This window comes from Apaloderma vittatum, unplaced genomic scaffold (genome assembly GCF_000703405.1).
Source record: "Apaloderma vittatum isolate BGI_N311 unplaced genomic scaffold, ASM70340v1 scaffold20282, whole genome shotgun sequence".
Lineage (NCBI taxonomy): Eukaryota > Metazoa > Chordata > Aves > Trogoniformes > Trogonidae > Apaloderma > Apaloderma vittatum.
In genome coordinates, this window is record NW_009703358.1 from 91398 (window position 1) to 106658 (window position 15261).

At 42.3% G+C, this 15261-nt stretch overlaps 1 protein-coding gene across 1 annotated transcript in view; it reads right to left on the minus strand.

The window, feature by feature from the left end:
* ARID5B (AT rich interactive domain 5B (MRF1-like)) overlaps nucleotides 1-13788 on the minus strand; it is a 103936-nt gene extending 90148 nt beyond the window's left edge. The window contains exon 1 of the mRNA XM_009864610.1: nucleotides 13567-13788. Within this exon, the coding sequence (XP_009862912.1) occupies nucleotides 13567-13675 (109 nt within the window). The 5' untranslated portion in view covers nucleotides 13676-13788. The remainder of the gene's footprint in view (nucleotides 1-13566) is intronic.
* Nucleotides 13789-15261: the final 1473 nt, after the last annotated feature.

Below are 15261 nucleotides of genomic sequence, written 5' to 3' on the forward strand. Positions count from 1 at the left end.
AAATAAAATCAATCATATGTGCAGCAGAAGACAACAGTCCATCAGTAGCATGATCAGAAATCATTAGAGGTCCTTCTGGCAACTGCTCTTCTGCTTCACTGGTCATGGAGGTCTCCTGTTTTAGAAAGACCATTTAACAAATATTCTGGTAAAAAACATATAAACCTTTTATTACTGTTATCCTGACTTCATCTACAAAGTGTTAAGTCTAAAAGGGTCTAACACAGGACAGCAGATTTCCCTCATCTCTGGTTGTTAAGAACCAGCTCCCTGTGCTTCCTTCCTCAAGCCAAGAGAGATGGCAAAGAGGTACTGCTTTGTGCAAACACCTGGCCAGACACAAGAGAATGACTTTTCATACTAACTTGTGGGGCTTTGCTGATCTGTCTGATCAGTTAACAGTCTCTCAACGAGGCAGAGAAACTACTGATAGAGTTACTGGTGCAGAGGGTGAAAAACGGTCCTATTGCATTTGTGCAAATATGCTGGGCTCATGTTAGCCGACACATGAATTCCTGTCCACACTCTCTCCATCTTTCCTGCTCACCCTGCCATCAAAACAGCATGGATAAAACTGGCCTAATTTCCTGTGTATTTTGTGTAGACCTAAATGTTCTTAAGTATGTTGTCAGGGAATATATTTTAAGGCCGCTATACTCACATCTGATCTCCTGCTCTATGCTTTTAAGATATTAAATAGGCTTTACCCAATAAATCACATTTTGCACCTTGGAATCACACGGTATCTGAAACCACCAAAGGGTAAATCCTGCACCATTCACATTCATTATATGCAAGTCAGAGGGCCTAGGTCTTAAAAAAATAAAAAGTAGTGAAAACTGAGCACCAACCCTCCCTGCAGGGAAGACTAACAAAAAAACCCAAGCCCCACACACATCAAAAAAACCACAGTGGCAAGGTCAAAAAAAATGACCCTTATTGCTATGTCCAGCAATCCTCATCTCTGCTCCCATTCCAGCTTTCTACCACCTCTCTCTCGTTCCATCACGAAAGGATTAGAGCTGGAGGTTGTGGCAGAGTAGTGCCTCAGCACTGTCCCAGGTTAGTCTGGAGCTTGCAGAAAATGGCACTGACCACCCAAAACCCAAGTGAGATGATTATCCTGGAGGCTCTTTCCTGTAGAAGGATATAATAGCTGGGTAGGAAAAACAAAACAACTCTCAAAGTTTTTCACAGAGACACACAGGACCCGATTTTCCTGCCACTCTCGCTGCCGCAAGGTTTGCTGCTGAGCATCACAGCAGCAAGCCTAAGCCCGTTGTGCAACATTGAATAGTTACCACAAGAAAAAAAAAAAAAATCTCCTTCAAGTTCTCCCTACCTGAGCCAGAAGGTTCCCCCAAGGGGAAGAACGGAGCAGGCAGCTGATGGGGCTCAATACCCCCTCAAGGGAGCAAGCCCCCTGCCCTCGTTCCAGCTGACCAGTCTGCTGAAACACTAGGAACCGCCCTCCCCCAAAACTACAGGATCTAATCTTTGATGTTTCACAATGGCACAACGACAACATATAAAACACACTGAAGAAACACTGTGGGAAACGCGCCAGCGTTTTAAGGAACGCTCCCTTTGGACATGAAGCCTTTTTTAGCCAAACCACTATGATTTTGTTTTAGTGACTCATACGAATGGATTCTGGATTAAGGTTTAAAAACGGGCTATTTTCTCTTCTGCTCCTAGGTTCACCTCAAGACATGTGAATGAAAAAATAGCAGTAAGAATATTAGGCTGGACTTACATTAACCAACACACTCTAAATAAGGACCTACTAAATTTGTAAAGCTTAGCTGAAGTTTCAAATATATAATTCTGAAAATCCAATTCCTCCTGAAGTCAGGCTGGGCAAGGATCATAAAACTATAAAAAGATACTTTGTCCCTAAAGGTTGCAAGAAGCTAATCATTAGCTACCCGTTTATAGTGTTTACCTTTTTATTACATTATTCTGGTATTTTTCCTTTGCAAGGACCTACTCCTTATTTCTACCATATGGGTAACAAAAAAAGATCCACTGCCTCTAGGCAAAGTGGGTTTAAAGACAAAGACATTTGCCCAATGAAAAACAAATATACAAACAAAGTGTACATAAATTTGTGCTTGACTACTGTTGGGCATCTGGAATGGCACACATTTTCTTTGGAAAATTTTTCTTCCAGTTTTTTATACAAATGACAGTAAAATATGTACCCAGCAGCAAACTCAGAGAAGTAAATTTAAAATGCACTTTCAGACCACTCTTTCATTTTTTTCTTTTTAACTTCTCTTTTCCAAGGCGAAAGGGGAGGAGGGAGCTTGTACCAGTGTTTTGAAGTACTGCAAGTTCTTTTGCCTTTTAACAGAAATATGTAAACAAGGTGTATGACTGTAGGGTAATGTTCTAGTCACAAAGCATTCAAGCGCCAGAGTGAAGCTATTTAAAGAATGGAGTATTCAATTCCTGAGGCCAGATGCTAGTATAAATATGAAACTATGTTCACACTGAAGATTAAATTATTTTTAGATTCTGCATTTGAACTGCCAAAATTATTTGGGTTGGGGTTTTTTTTGTTGGCTTTTTTTTTTTTTACTGTACCACAGAACTTATGGGGCCACATTTTTATGTATCTGAACAGAGCATTAAAAGCACAAGACTGAAAGGACTTTTTCAGATATTTTCTCTGTGCAACAAGACTAGATGTGTTTAGTACTGTCACAAGTAAGGGTCGTTCAGAGAGTAAAAAAACCTAAAAATAAAGATGGAGCTGAAACATTTGAGATTCTTGAAATAGATTTTTATAGTGTACCTTATCATTTAATTTTCATCCCACAACGCTTTTAATCTGGAAATACTCTGTGTGAAAACAAAGTGGAGACTGTGGTTTTAACATAATTAAAGAGAAAAAACATGCATTAAGATTGTATTACACCCTCTCTACTGGGTTTGCCACAAGACCTCACATAGATATTACTAAGAATATGAAGTTAAAGTCACTAGTAATTAACTAAAACAAATAATTAATAAATCCATGACCCTGTCATAGCAAAACCACGCACAAAATCCGGAGATAAAGACAATTAAATAAACTAGTGGTGATCAAAGCAAATCCAGGCTCAGTGACCAGCTGGGTAAGGACCTATCACCTACAGGGTTGCCAAGGATCCCCCTCTTGCTGATGACCACTTCACTGCTGTTGGTTTTGTTTTTTTTTTGTCCTGTAATTATCTCCTCTGTGCTGCACCAGTTGACAAAGATGGAAGGCCCAGGATATAAGAATGTGATTCACTTGCTGGTATCAAGGGGTTAGTCTACCAAGACCCAAAGAGTGAAACAGGAACCGTATGGAGGGACGTCAACCAAGCCATAGACCCTTCCCACTGCAAACACCACAAAGGCCCCGGAAGGTCTGGATGTACAGCCAGGAGTGTAAACCTGCAAGAAGGATGAGCAGAAAGACTGCAGCTTGGTCAGCTGAGGGACCTCCTGCAACACTAAGGAATGTGGAATTACCGAGCAGACTTGCTCTGCACCACGCTGAACATGCATATTTTGCTGATGACTTACAAGGAGGATGAGGCCAGTAACACCGTACAGCTGGCTGGACGAAGATGCTAAGAGGCGAAGAGGTCCTGCGAAGCCGGGGCTGTAACCCGTCTAATATCGGGATGTGTGAACCGACACGAAGTACCTGTGGAGACTCTGTCACCGCCCGAATTCACGAAGGCAGGGGACACCAGGCTTAATTACAAACAGGTGGCATGGGACATGTTGAAAGCTGAACATGCTCTTGACTATCACGTCAGGTTCAGCCCCAGTTCTTAATTAACCGTTCTTATCAGGCACAGATCTGGTATCACAACAGCAAAGCCTCCTTTCGGTGGACGGGCTGACAATCGCAGCCTTCCCTGGGTATTTACAACATGCTTCTAAAATGCATTTAGCCCGCACTTTAAAGAAACCTGGGACCAGAACAGCTGGGTTTTGGTTGCTTTGCTTCTCGGTAATAAAAAGTGAAAGAAAATTACGCAGCTGTGGATAAAATGTTGAAGGATCATAGCAGCTACCTCGACATCCTTTACCTATTTTCCCTTCAATAGTCTCGTTCACAGGAGCACAACAGGACATGGGGGAACTTGGAGGAGGACAATAGCGAATGTTTTGGACCTTTTTCTTAAATTAGATTTTTGATTTGCTATAGGAACCTCGAATTGTACAACACATGGGGATCTATTCCACTCATGACACACACACGTAACTCTCCTTGGCAGTGACAGGAATGATGAACGTGTTGTGAGAGAAGAATTGCCCCCTAAAACTGTAGGAGTGTGAACAAGGCTGTAAATATATCTCAAGGTTCTGGTAACATTAGAAACCAGCCTAGCAAATTTCTCATGGTTTATTATGATATCACCAAATCCCCTCTATGTATTTATAGCCTTGTAATTCACAATTATTCTGGGTCCATAAATGGTTTTGGCATGTGAACGCAGAACTGATACTATTATTTCACATATTATGGTACTGTCCGTGAATGCTAAATTTATTCCAGCACAGGCTCCTGGAGTTCATTCATCAGATATTTTATGCTACTGTTCTTTTAATGATTCATTTATCCCTAGTAATATTTGTATTCTGAAGTGTGGCGTCTCCAGCAGACAGCACAATGCTCTGCTGAATTATCTTTTTCTTTCACAGCATAACAAAGTAGAGCACAGTCAAATTGAAGATGGCCTTTAGTACACTGTCAGAACAATACTGCTTACCAAGCATATCCAGACACATTTCTCAAACCACATGTAATGCTCTGGCTGCCAACATGCTCATAAAGTCATTAACCGGCATCTTAAAATGAGGGTGTGATACATATATTTAAATGTTTAGGAAAATCAAATGCGTGCTCTTCTAGAAGCTTATTTTGAATTTCAGCTTCTACACATATCAATTATGCAGCAGTGCGCAGATGTAAAAATTCACCTTGGTTTTTCACAAGCTGCTAAAATATATTCCTGCTAAAATAATACACATTATCTATCACTAACAAAAGCTTCTTTATGGCGTTAACTATTTGTCCTTCACAATGTAACATAGCAAGAGAGACCCAAGGTGAAGGTTTACAGTGCCGAAGATTCATTTTTACAAGCAAATTATTATTAGCAGTAGAACTAAGGAGAAACTTATTTTACATTCTACAGATTTTACTAAATGAAGTAAATAAAGGTTATGTCGCAATGCTCTCCAATAAAAAACCTGCCAGTTAAGTTACAATTCCGGCTGTTATATGTTTTAAACATACACTTTCTCTATCACCCACTCCCACAAACTGCACTCCAATTTACACACGCCGTGGGTTTAACCCTTCCCTTCCCAAACACCCTCAACTACCAATGGTCTCATCAGGAAAGGATCACCAACTCCACCCTGGGGGGTAGCCCGGCATTTGCTCCCACGTGCCTCTATCCTAGCAAATGATTTTGTGGAAAGAGGAGAAGGGGGAGAAAAAGCAAGCCTTCTCCTCCAATTTCAGACGCACAAATGATGCTTTTTCTGACGAACTCCCATGGCACAAGACAGGTCATCTATAGGAAGATGCATGCTGTATCTCAGAGAACAAGGATTAGCCTTTCTGCAACACAGCAGTCAGAACCCGACTAAGATATTTAGGAAGGCAGATGATGACAGGCCAGACGTGTCACCGTGTGCCATATAAACAGAAGGCAAGTCATCTTCCTGGGCACGAGAAGCAACAAAGACCAACTCAGAAGAGTAACTTGGAAGGGAGGTGGTGAGTAATTTGGGTCTGGCTTTTCTCCTCCCCCTGCAGAACAAAAGTGGCATCCAGATCTGGCCACAGTGTCAATGGCACCCCCAGAAGACCCTGAGCATCTTAGCATGGCGACACAGGTCAAAGCCCCAGTGATCCATGAGCATCACTGGGGCTCGTACGAAGCCAGCTTCAACTTGATTAACGGAGCGCTCCGAGTCAAAGATGTCCAGACGACTCCAAGTCCTGGGCTCTGGCAGTGCAGAATTACAGTACAGGAAAGCAGACAGACAGGAGAAAGAAGATGTCCTTGGGACCCACCCAAGCTATACCGCAACGTTATATAGGTGCTCAGTTTACAGATCTCTCTACTCATCCATTTTTTGGCTGGCTGTGTGGAAAGGATGCAATGCAGGAAAAAAGGCGTTGATGATCTATGAAGGGACCTAGCACTCTACCCAGCAACCCTGGCACACAGAGGAGACTGCTGATCACCTCCCTCCCCAGTGCTGGGCAAGGGAAGCTCAGGGACACAAAACAATAGACATCCTAAACTGGGTCCCCCTGGGACCTAGAAACAATATGGGCAGGGGCGGAAACTAGAGGGAAGGCTGGGAAGGAAAAGAGCACCCTCTAAACCAAAAAGTTGAAAAAGAAAAGCAAAAGAAAAGAAAAAAAAGAAAAAAGGGAAAAAAAAAAAAGGCAGACATTGAGATAAAGTCAGATTCAAAGCACAGCAGCGCTGCACCAGGAGGCACACGTTTCCAGTTACTGGAACAAAACCTCATGGTCAGTAAGAATTAAATGCAAGATCCAACAGTGACTAGAAGGGAAAAAATCCTGGAGAGCAGACACATGTGGGTTATTACACAGCCTGGCAAGGTCAACCTCAGTGCTAAAAACAGACGAAAATAAAAAAAGCTGTCAAACATTTTTAAAGGGACACTGTCCCACATTGGCTGCTTTGACATCATCTGTGAATGGTCCTTATTTTTTATCTACTTATTTTGTAATTATATAGGCCACTCCCGTTCCAACCAGAGGCTGCAACAAAACTCTTATTGATGGTGCAAACTGCTGCAACTTTGGCTTTAGGAGTACGTGGGGCAGTTCCCTCTAGCTTCACAAGGCAGTAAAATTTAACTCTTCCTCTTCCCATTTTGCAGCCGTGATTTCTTCCCTGATGTTTCTGAATAGAGCAGAACTGCAGTTGCAAATGGCTGTGCTCTACACCAACGACAAAGTGCCCCGTCATACCAATACATAATTGAAAACGCTGACACAGTGACAACTGCTATCAGCACAATTCTGATAATCACGTTAGCTCTCTCCTGCTGCAGGAACCAGTGGGGGTGGGGAACAGGCACTGTGATTTAGGGGTTACCTAGAGAGAGGTTACATGAGATTTTGTTTGCATTTCTTGGCGGATCTTCCACATTTCAAAGAACAATTTACCCACCCCCTCAACTCCCAGGGGCAATGCTACCACCCTTTTATAAGAGCTCAAAGGCGGGTCAAAGTTTGCAGAGCAATCCAAATTTTATCTCTTTGATAAGGGGCGCCTGAAGTTTGAGATGTGTTGTGTTAAAACTTCTTTCAAGAGCCACAAATAGATGAGGCTCAACACAGTCCAGTGGCCACTGCTGCATATTAAAATGTTTTTGTCACCCCCATACGCTTCCTCTGTTATGAAATAGGCTGTCCACAGCGAAAGGAAGAAATTAACAGCACTTAAATCATCCTAGCCTTGCTTGGGCAAACACATGGCCTCAGGAAGGACCAGGTGGCTACAGACAACCTCTCAAGGACCCCACTAACCTTCTCCCAGGGAGGCTGGGAGAGCAGCAGTGGCTCAAGAGAAAGGGGCAAGGGAGGAGGGGGAGCCCCAATATGCTCCTGGGAAGTCACTTTTGGGAGAAAAAATGCCATTTTCACAGATTATTGGGGGTACACCACACCTAACAACAGCATCACTTTTCAGCCAACAAGTATTAGTTGTCTTAAACCAACTGGTTATCAAACACTAATCTTGACATCTTCACGCAAGGCCAGACAAAATTTTCTGTCTCCCCCAACAGAAGTTAACACTAAAGGTGAGCGGTAACTAAGCCAAAATCAGATGTACATCCAAAGGAAGCCTTACTGTCCCACAGCCTCCCTGAAGAGCTCTGCAGCCTGCTGGTGCCAGCATGTGCTAGGAGCTGCACAAACACGGGAGAAAATGCCCCGCCACACTCCTTTTTCCCCAGGGGAGCTGTCCTCATCCATTCAGGCTCCATTCAGACAAGTCATGTAATAGCCTCATCTATAGCAAAAGAGCTGTATCAATTGGGCTGCTTAAAATGAGTTAGAGAGGTCACTCTGACCACGAGACAAAAACCAACATACGGTGCACAAGGGTGGAGAAGGGAAAATGGGATAATAGGACACTTAGAGGAGCTTTATCAAGATCAAAGTGGCATTCAGCTCAGGCAATGGGGACAGGAAGGCACAGGGAAGAGGGAAAGAGTGCAGACAAACCGGGAAGAAGGGGAGGAGAAGAGTTAGAGGCATGACTTAGGCACCAAGTATCCAAAGTAGCTGTACTCTGAATAGGTAACAATTAGTTGGTCAGAAAATTATTGCATCAAGTTAAGCCAGGCGAGCCTGAACTCAGCACCACACGACAATGAAAAAAGACAGTCGGCACCAGTTCAGAAGTCACCGCGAGTGCCTGAGCACACTACAGCTGCAGATTATCAGTGTCGATAATTTTACAGTTTGACTGCATCATGATTTGATAATCTTCATCTGGAGAAGTCATGCCTGTTGAAAGGCCGCTGGTGTGTGAAATCACCAGGGCCATGCGGTACCCCAGTGCCCAGGGACCTTCCTGCACGATAGCTCATCCCTGCTCTGCTTTTCCTTCCAAACTCACTGCAATCTGCCGTGGATCAGCTAATTTATACCGCAACACATGATTCAACGAGGACCTGCAATCTCCCAGGTGAGGCCATGCAAATTGTAAGACTGGTAAAGAAGAGAGGAAAATGAGAGAATGAGCCCATCGTGGAGCATACAGCCCCTGCCCAGCAAGCTCTGCTCAAGGGTTCAAGAGAGTTAAGCAAGAAACAACTGCTGGAAAACCACCCATGGACTAGAAGAGGGTGACCGCTAAAACATAAACCTCCGCTAGACATAGCACTTGATTTTCCTGGATTTCACAAAGAAAGACCCAGATTCTACATCTCCAGATGCATGACTATGGGGAATGAAAGACAGAACAGGACTGTTTGCTACATTTTCTTTGGGCTCCCCCTCACTAGATCCAAACAAGCAACAAGTGCAGCAAACCCCCTTCAGTCAGCACCAGAACTTGCTCATCCCCATTACTGATGCCACCAGGTCCCCTGCCCAGTGCAGGCTCGAGTGTTTTATTCCTCGGCTAAGCCCAGGCAGTGCCGCAGCCCAGCCTAACCCAAACCAACAGAGACGGTGAGCACTAAATTCAGTCATTTTCCCCTCAGTTTCTTCTCTCAATTTCAGCTCTGACTCCTCTATCTTTTATTTCTTTTTCTAAAGACACATTTAGAGATGAAACCATTCATAACTGCCTATCCACAGACAGTTTGTGGCAGCATAATTGACAATGAGTCTGCTGCAAAAATGAAAATGCTGTTTTAATAACCTTGGCCTAAAATACATTCTGTTGTATGCCTCAAAGGGTTTCAATAAAAAGTCAACCTGTAGAGACATATTTTCTTGGCTTAAACAACAATCCAAAGCATATAAATGTAGTCCAACTATAATGACATATTTATAGGCCAATAAAGCTTACACTGCAGCTTTCATACTTCACTTAAAGGAAGTCTGTAAGAAGCAGTGTTATATAAAATAATTTGAGTTTTTTTCAAACTATAGCCCAAGGAATACAAATATGCAACTTTGCCATATTTAACCGATACTGCTTACATTGGTTAGTTGCTAAAAATTTTGTAAAATGAAATAATTCCTCATTTGGTGACTTCCCACTGGTTTACCAAATATGGGTATACAAGTCCATTTATTACACAGAAAAATCCCCTAAATAATCCTAAAGACAAAAATAAACAACTAGCGGCCTTAGTAGTGAATGATTTAATCAGACCAATTCTTCTGGAAAAACAGGTTCTCATGTTCATTATGAATAATACATTCCTGAGCAACTCTATTTTTATATGCTGCATTGTTGTTATTCTTTATTTTTCTCAACATTTGAAAGAAATATTCAGAAAGCTATAAATAGTCTTAAGACATAAACTGCTAGCATTCGATATTGACGTATTTGTAGAAAGGGACAGAATGTATAACATAAATATCTCAAGAGGCAGAAAGAAATAATTCTTTAATATCATTTTTCAAGCTGAAATCTTGAAGCTCACACAAAAAAATGCTATTGCTAGATCTTTTGTTTAATATAGTCCTAAGGAAAAATCCTGCATAATTCACTAGTGATAAAAACAATGGCATTTTACAGAAAAGAAAAACAGTTTCTGCAGAAAAGGTAAAGAGGAAAGAAAAAGGGAAAAGAAGAAAGAAAAAAGAGATGGGGAGGAAGAGAGGAAAATAGAGAAAAAGAAAAAAAAAGAGAGTAAGAGAGCAAAAAAGGAGACAGAACCACCAAATTCAAATTAGGGTCAACTTTCAATTATAGGTGCATAGTTTCTCTGGGTTGTGGATTAACCAGACGTCACCTTAGTTTTGGCTAAGCAAGCGCCACAGAGGGTATGGCACAGGGTATACACTGCTCACATGAGGCCCCACTTTGCGCGGCTGTTGTTTAAAGCTGCCCTCCTCCCAGCAGCAGTGTGTTTAATTAAGTATGTTTGCTCAGTGCCATTTCTGTGGTTTATTATCAACCGTGTTTTCATTTCATCCGGGTTATTTCACCCTTCAACACTCCCGGATAGTGCGTGAAAACTGATTTTGTTTCTTCTGTAAAGTTTTTTCGAGCTCTCCAGAAGGCATATAATCTCCTGCTACCTTCTACAGCTCAGTTCAGAAACACCTAGTAGGAAAAATTTCAGAATCTACTCACTCGCATGGGATTTTTCCATAACGGAAACATGCTGTTTCATAGCAGAAAAGGGGTCCAGGAGATCACTTTGTTTATCTAGGCTTTTTCAACACCTGGTTACTTCCCCATCTACGGCCAGGGTTAAACGTGGGCATCACGACAGACTCATGCATGGCGCAAGAAGGGATTTGTTCCCTTCAGATCCAAGTCCTGTGCAAAGCGGTCTGTCCCATCACAGCCACCCCATCTGCTCCATGAGGAACATCCCCAAGGACGCAGCACTGAGTAACCAATCAGGAGGGGAACCGTGCTGCGGTGGTGGGACGTGGACGATGCGAAGGAGATCACCTCTCCACTTGGATTAGCCTTGCTAATACAGCTGTGCTGATGCTCTCACCAGAGACGCCTTTGCCTGGCAGTGCACCGCGCTCCCTTAGAGTCATAACCCCATTTTAAGAGAAAAACTACCCCGTCCCATTGTGCTGAAGACCTACGGCAGAAGTTACTGCTAATAAATCTTTGACCACTGCAGCTCAGCATTGCTCTCTTGGCAAGAAGCTGAGTATTGGAAAAAGTCTGTGGGCACACACTGTAACAGGCAGAAAACCTGCCATTTTGACAGCTGGGAAGATACACCACTAGCAGCTCAAATCTCTATGCCTTGGACACTGCATGTTACACAACTGCCTTTGCCTACAGCTAGGGAGATGACAATTCCTAGAGCACAATATCAACCTTGACCAAGCACTCAGAATGAGAGAAGTAGCCCTTATTCATCTGGCTGGTATTGAACCTCCATCTCCTAGTCAAGCCAAATACCAGAGCTCCTGAGTTGCCCACAGGATAAAACCAAATAGGGCTGCTTCACAAGCAATGGAGATCACTGTTCTTCCGAGTTCTTCTCGGATTCAGGAACAAAAATATGCTTAAATTGTTGGGTCTTTCAAACAGTAAAAAAATCATCTTAGTACTAGATTCAAGAAATTTCTTAGATTGTCTTTCGGATGCTCAATCAGTTGTCTGTATCAACATGCCTAATCAGCTACAGGTCTTCATGAGCCTTTGGTTTCACTCTTGCCAATCAGTCATGATGAAGAAAGAGGCAATCACAATCTAACGTTAGTCTACATACCCTTTTCTACTGAAAAAAAACCCCAAAAGACTCAACAATAAAGCCAGAGTCACCAACCAAAAATGAGCAACATCAGAATGCGGGTTTTCAAAATTATACCATATAGTTTGAATTCCACAAGCGTTTTCAGTATAACCCCTACTTTCAAAGGCTTAACATGCAACTATAAGCTTTCAGCTTAAAGATAATTTTCTTTGGCTCCTAGGGTAGATAACAGCAATTTCATAACTTATCACAAGGGCTTTTCTATTTGTTAAAAACAAAAACAAGAAAACATTAGCACAGAAAAGTTCTGTCTGAAAAGCATTAAGATCCTTCTGACACAACAAACAAATGCAAATAAATGTCATGCATAAAGAAGATGCCAGGGCAATAGCAGAGAAAATTACTGCATGTAATTATTGACCAGAAGAAAACTGCACAGAAAAAGCAGGGGAAAAGAGAAAGAATTGCATGGGTTATTTTTTTTTTCCTGGAGATGTAATGAAAAATAAGATCAACTTATCAACTTTAATCTTCCAACCTACATATCTAATGGTAAAATGCGAGATTGACAAAATCACTTCACCATTTGATAAGATCAGAAAAATGAGATGCAGAAGATAAATCCTCCAAGACAGATCTTCAGCTCAGTGTAACCTGGCTTCGATGCCTACACAGTCGTGCCATTATGAAACTCAACTTGGCCCTGCTTCTCCTGTTTGCGTAGGTACAAAAGCATTTCCTCACGCACATCAGCCTTAGCTTTCAATTTCTTACCTTTCCACTCATTATGGCCTAAACTCTTCAAACTTGGAATATTTGTTAAAAGCTTAGTACAACAGAGAAACATGCCTGGGATGCACTTCAGAGCAGTCTCTGACACTTAAGACACATCCAAGACTCTAATACCACAAACAGGAAAGTTTACCAACAGGAGATCCACACCACAGGTATTAGAAGTGTGTGTGTCTACGCACCAAAGGAGCCCCAGAGCTGCAAGCCTATCTGCAACCACCTGAAGTACCAGAGCTACCACCTCTCTCCCTAAAAACAGTCAGGGAAAGAAATGAGGGGTCTGTCTCCAGAGAACAGTGGGGCGCTTGCAGAGGCCTGTGCTGTATAGTATAAGGGTCACAAGGAAATGCTATAGAAGGCTACGGAAGGGACATCCCCCTACTGAACAAGACACACAGCTGACCATATGGAGACAGGACAAACACGAGACGCAGATGACAACCCTGCGCTCCCAGAAGCTGGGATGTGAGAAGGGAAAGGCATTTGCTCTCCCCTGCCTGTTGGAAGAGCCCTCGTAAAGACATGTCAGGCTCTTTTCCCCATGACGCACTCATCCCCCAGCCGGCAGAGTCTTAGGGAGGGCACTCGACAATCACTTGTGCGTGCATCTTCAGCTTTAGCGCTCAGGGACACGTCTACGGAGCAGGCAGGTATCACAGAGTCACCCCACGCTCATCTCGAAGGAGCCTGCGATGAGCTCACCACCCCGTCCCCCGGTCCCGCTTCCGTACTTCATCACCACACCTCCGCCCGAAGCACAGACATACCTTGGGAATCGGGGACAGCTTGGCAGGATTGGGCTCATCTGCCTTCCAAAGACGATCACCCATGGGCCCCACCCCACGTAAGAAAGTAAGGGATACTCACCAAGGTCAGCCTTTTCCTTCAGGATGTCTTTGAAGTTCAAGCCACTGTTGAGCGTGGATTGTCTGTATCTCGACAATGCTTCTTTCTGCCCATTCTTCCCCACATCCATCAGCTTGACCGGCTCAGCCCGGAAACCACACTTCCACTTGGAGAAATCGGACTGTGCCCATTTTGCCAAGTCCTCAAGCTTCACAGTTACTTTCTCTGAAACAGCAATAACTTCATCCTGCAAGAAGCCATCAAATGAGAACGTGACACGTCATGCAGGGCTCCACGATGACTGATAAACCCGTAACACCAACCCCCCTCCAGCTACTGGAAAAGCCCGTCTTGCTGTTGGCAGATTAATTTTTCTGTAATACAGAATAGCTGCTACTTAATTTATTCCTCCTGCCACCTAAATGTAAATATTAGTTGTTTACTTGAAGCAAATACTCATGATCTAAAGACAATTTCTGGGACTGGGGCAATGGTCCTAAAAGGCATTTAAAATGCAGGTTGCCAAATCACATTCTGTATAACCCAAAGCCCTGAGGGAAAGTTTGTTTTTTAGGTGCAATTAGCTGCAAATGTAAAAATTCATGGCTGAATGACTAATGGTTATAGCTAGTCCCGAAATAAATGGACTAAGTAAATCTCAGATTCTTGGAACTCTGACTCATCAGAAAATTCCTGTGTTTATGGTACATTTTCCCTTGGCTTATACACAAATATTGAATTTAACTTTTGTCCTAAAAATTAAATAAAACTGTGATGTAATCCCAAAAGCAATACTACATAAATGTTATGTGCTTCCCACCAAAAGAAACTTGCACATTCTCATGTTTCTTAAAACCTTTTTCAAGATCAGAACTGTAATTTTTTTTCCCCTTCTTAAACATACACTCTAAGAAAAGCACTTAAACTTAGTTTAGCCTCCAGAACATATACTCCAATTAAACAGCTCTAATTGCTGAATTTTATCCTTCCAGGAAACAATCAACTCCTCAGTCATGATGAATAAGCAGAATGTTTTACAGCTGACTCCAGTGAGCAAGGGCTCAAAAACGCCTCAAACAAATAAACAAACATACATACACACATATCCTCCAAGATACATTCCAGATTTTTAAGTTAAAACAGCAGAAATAATTTACATTGTAATGAGAACTGGCTGCACACCACACCTTGCACACCGTACATTTCTAGCACTAAATAAGGTTACAGGTTCTTGAAATAAATAAACCATAATCCAACATTTCTCTCAAATAAACACAAGTATTTGCAACGGGGAGAGAAATTCTTTGAGTTATTAAACAAAGAGGACAGCACGATTGATTCTCTCTGTGGTTTTTTTTTTTTCCACTGAGCACATTCCTCAGGAAATAAAATACTGCTCGATAGGGAAAAAAAAAAAAAAAAGTGCTTTATTGTGATAAGTTACACACAATACAAAACCCGAAGACTCTCTAGTAAAAAAGCAGATTTGATATCCCACTTTCCTTTATATAATACAAAATTGTTTTATAAGCAGGCACCTTCATTACATTTAGTGCAATAACAAATATTTGGTCAGAAATGAACAGCATGCTTATAGGCTAAGCAAGCTTGTAATAAAATCTTTTCCTCTATCACTGCACAGCATAAGAGCTTCCACCGAACGACAAACAATAACAGTGATGTTTTAAATCTCTGTTTATGACAAACGCCAATACT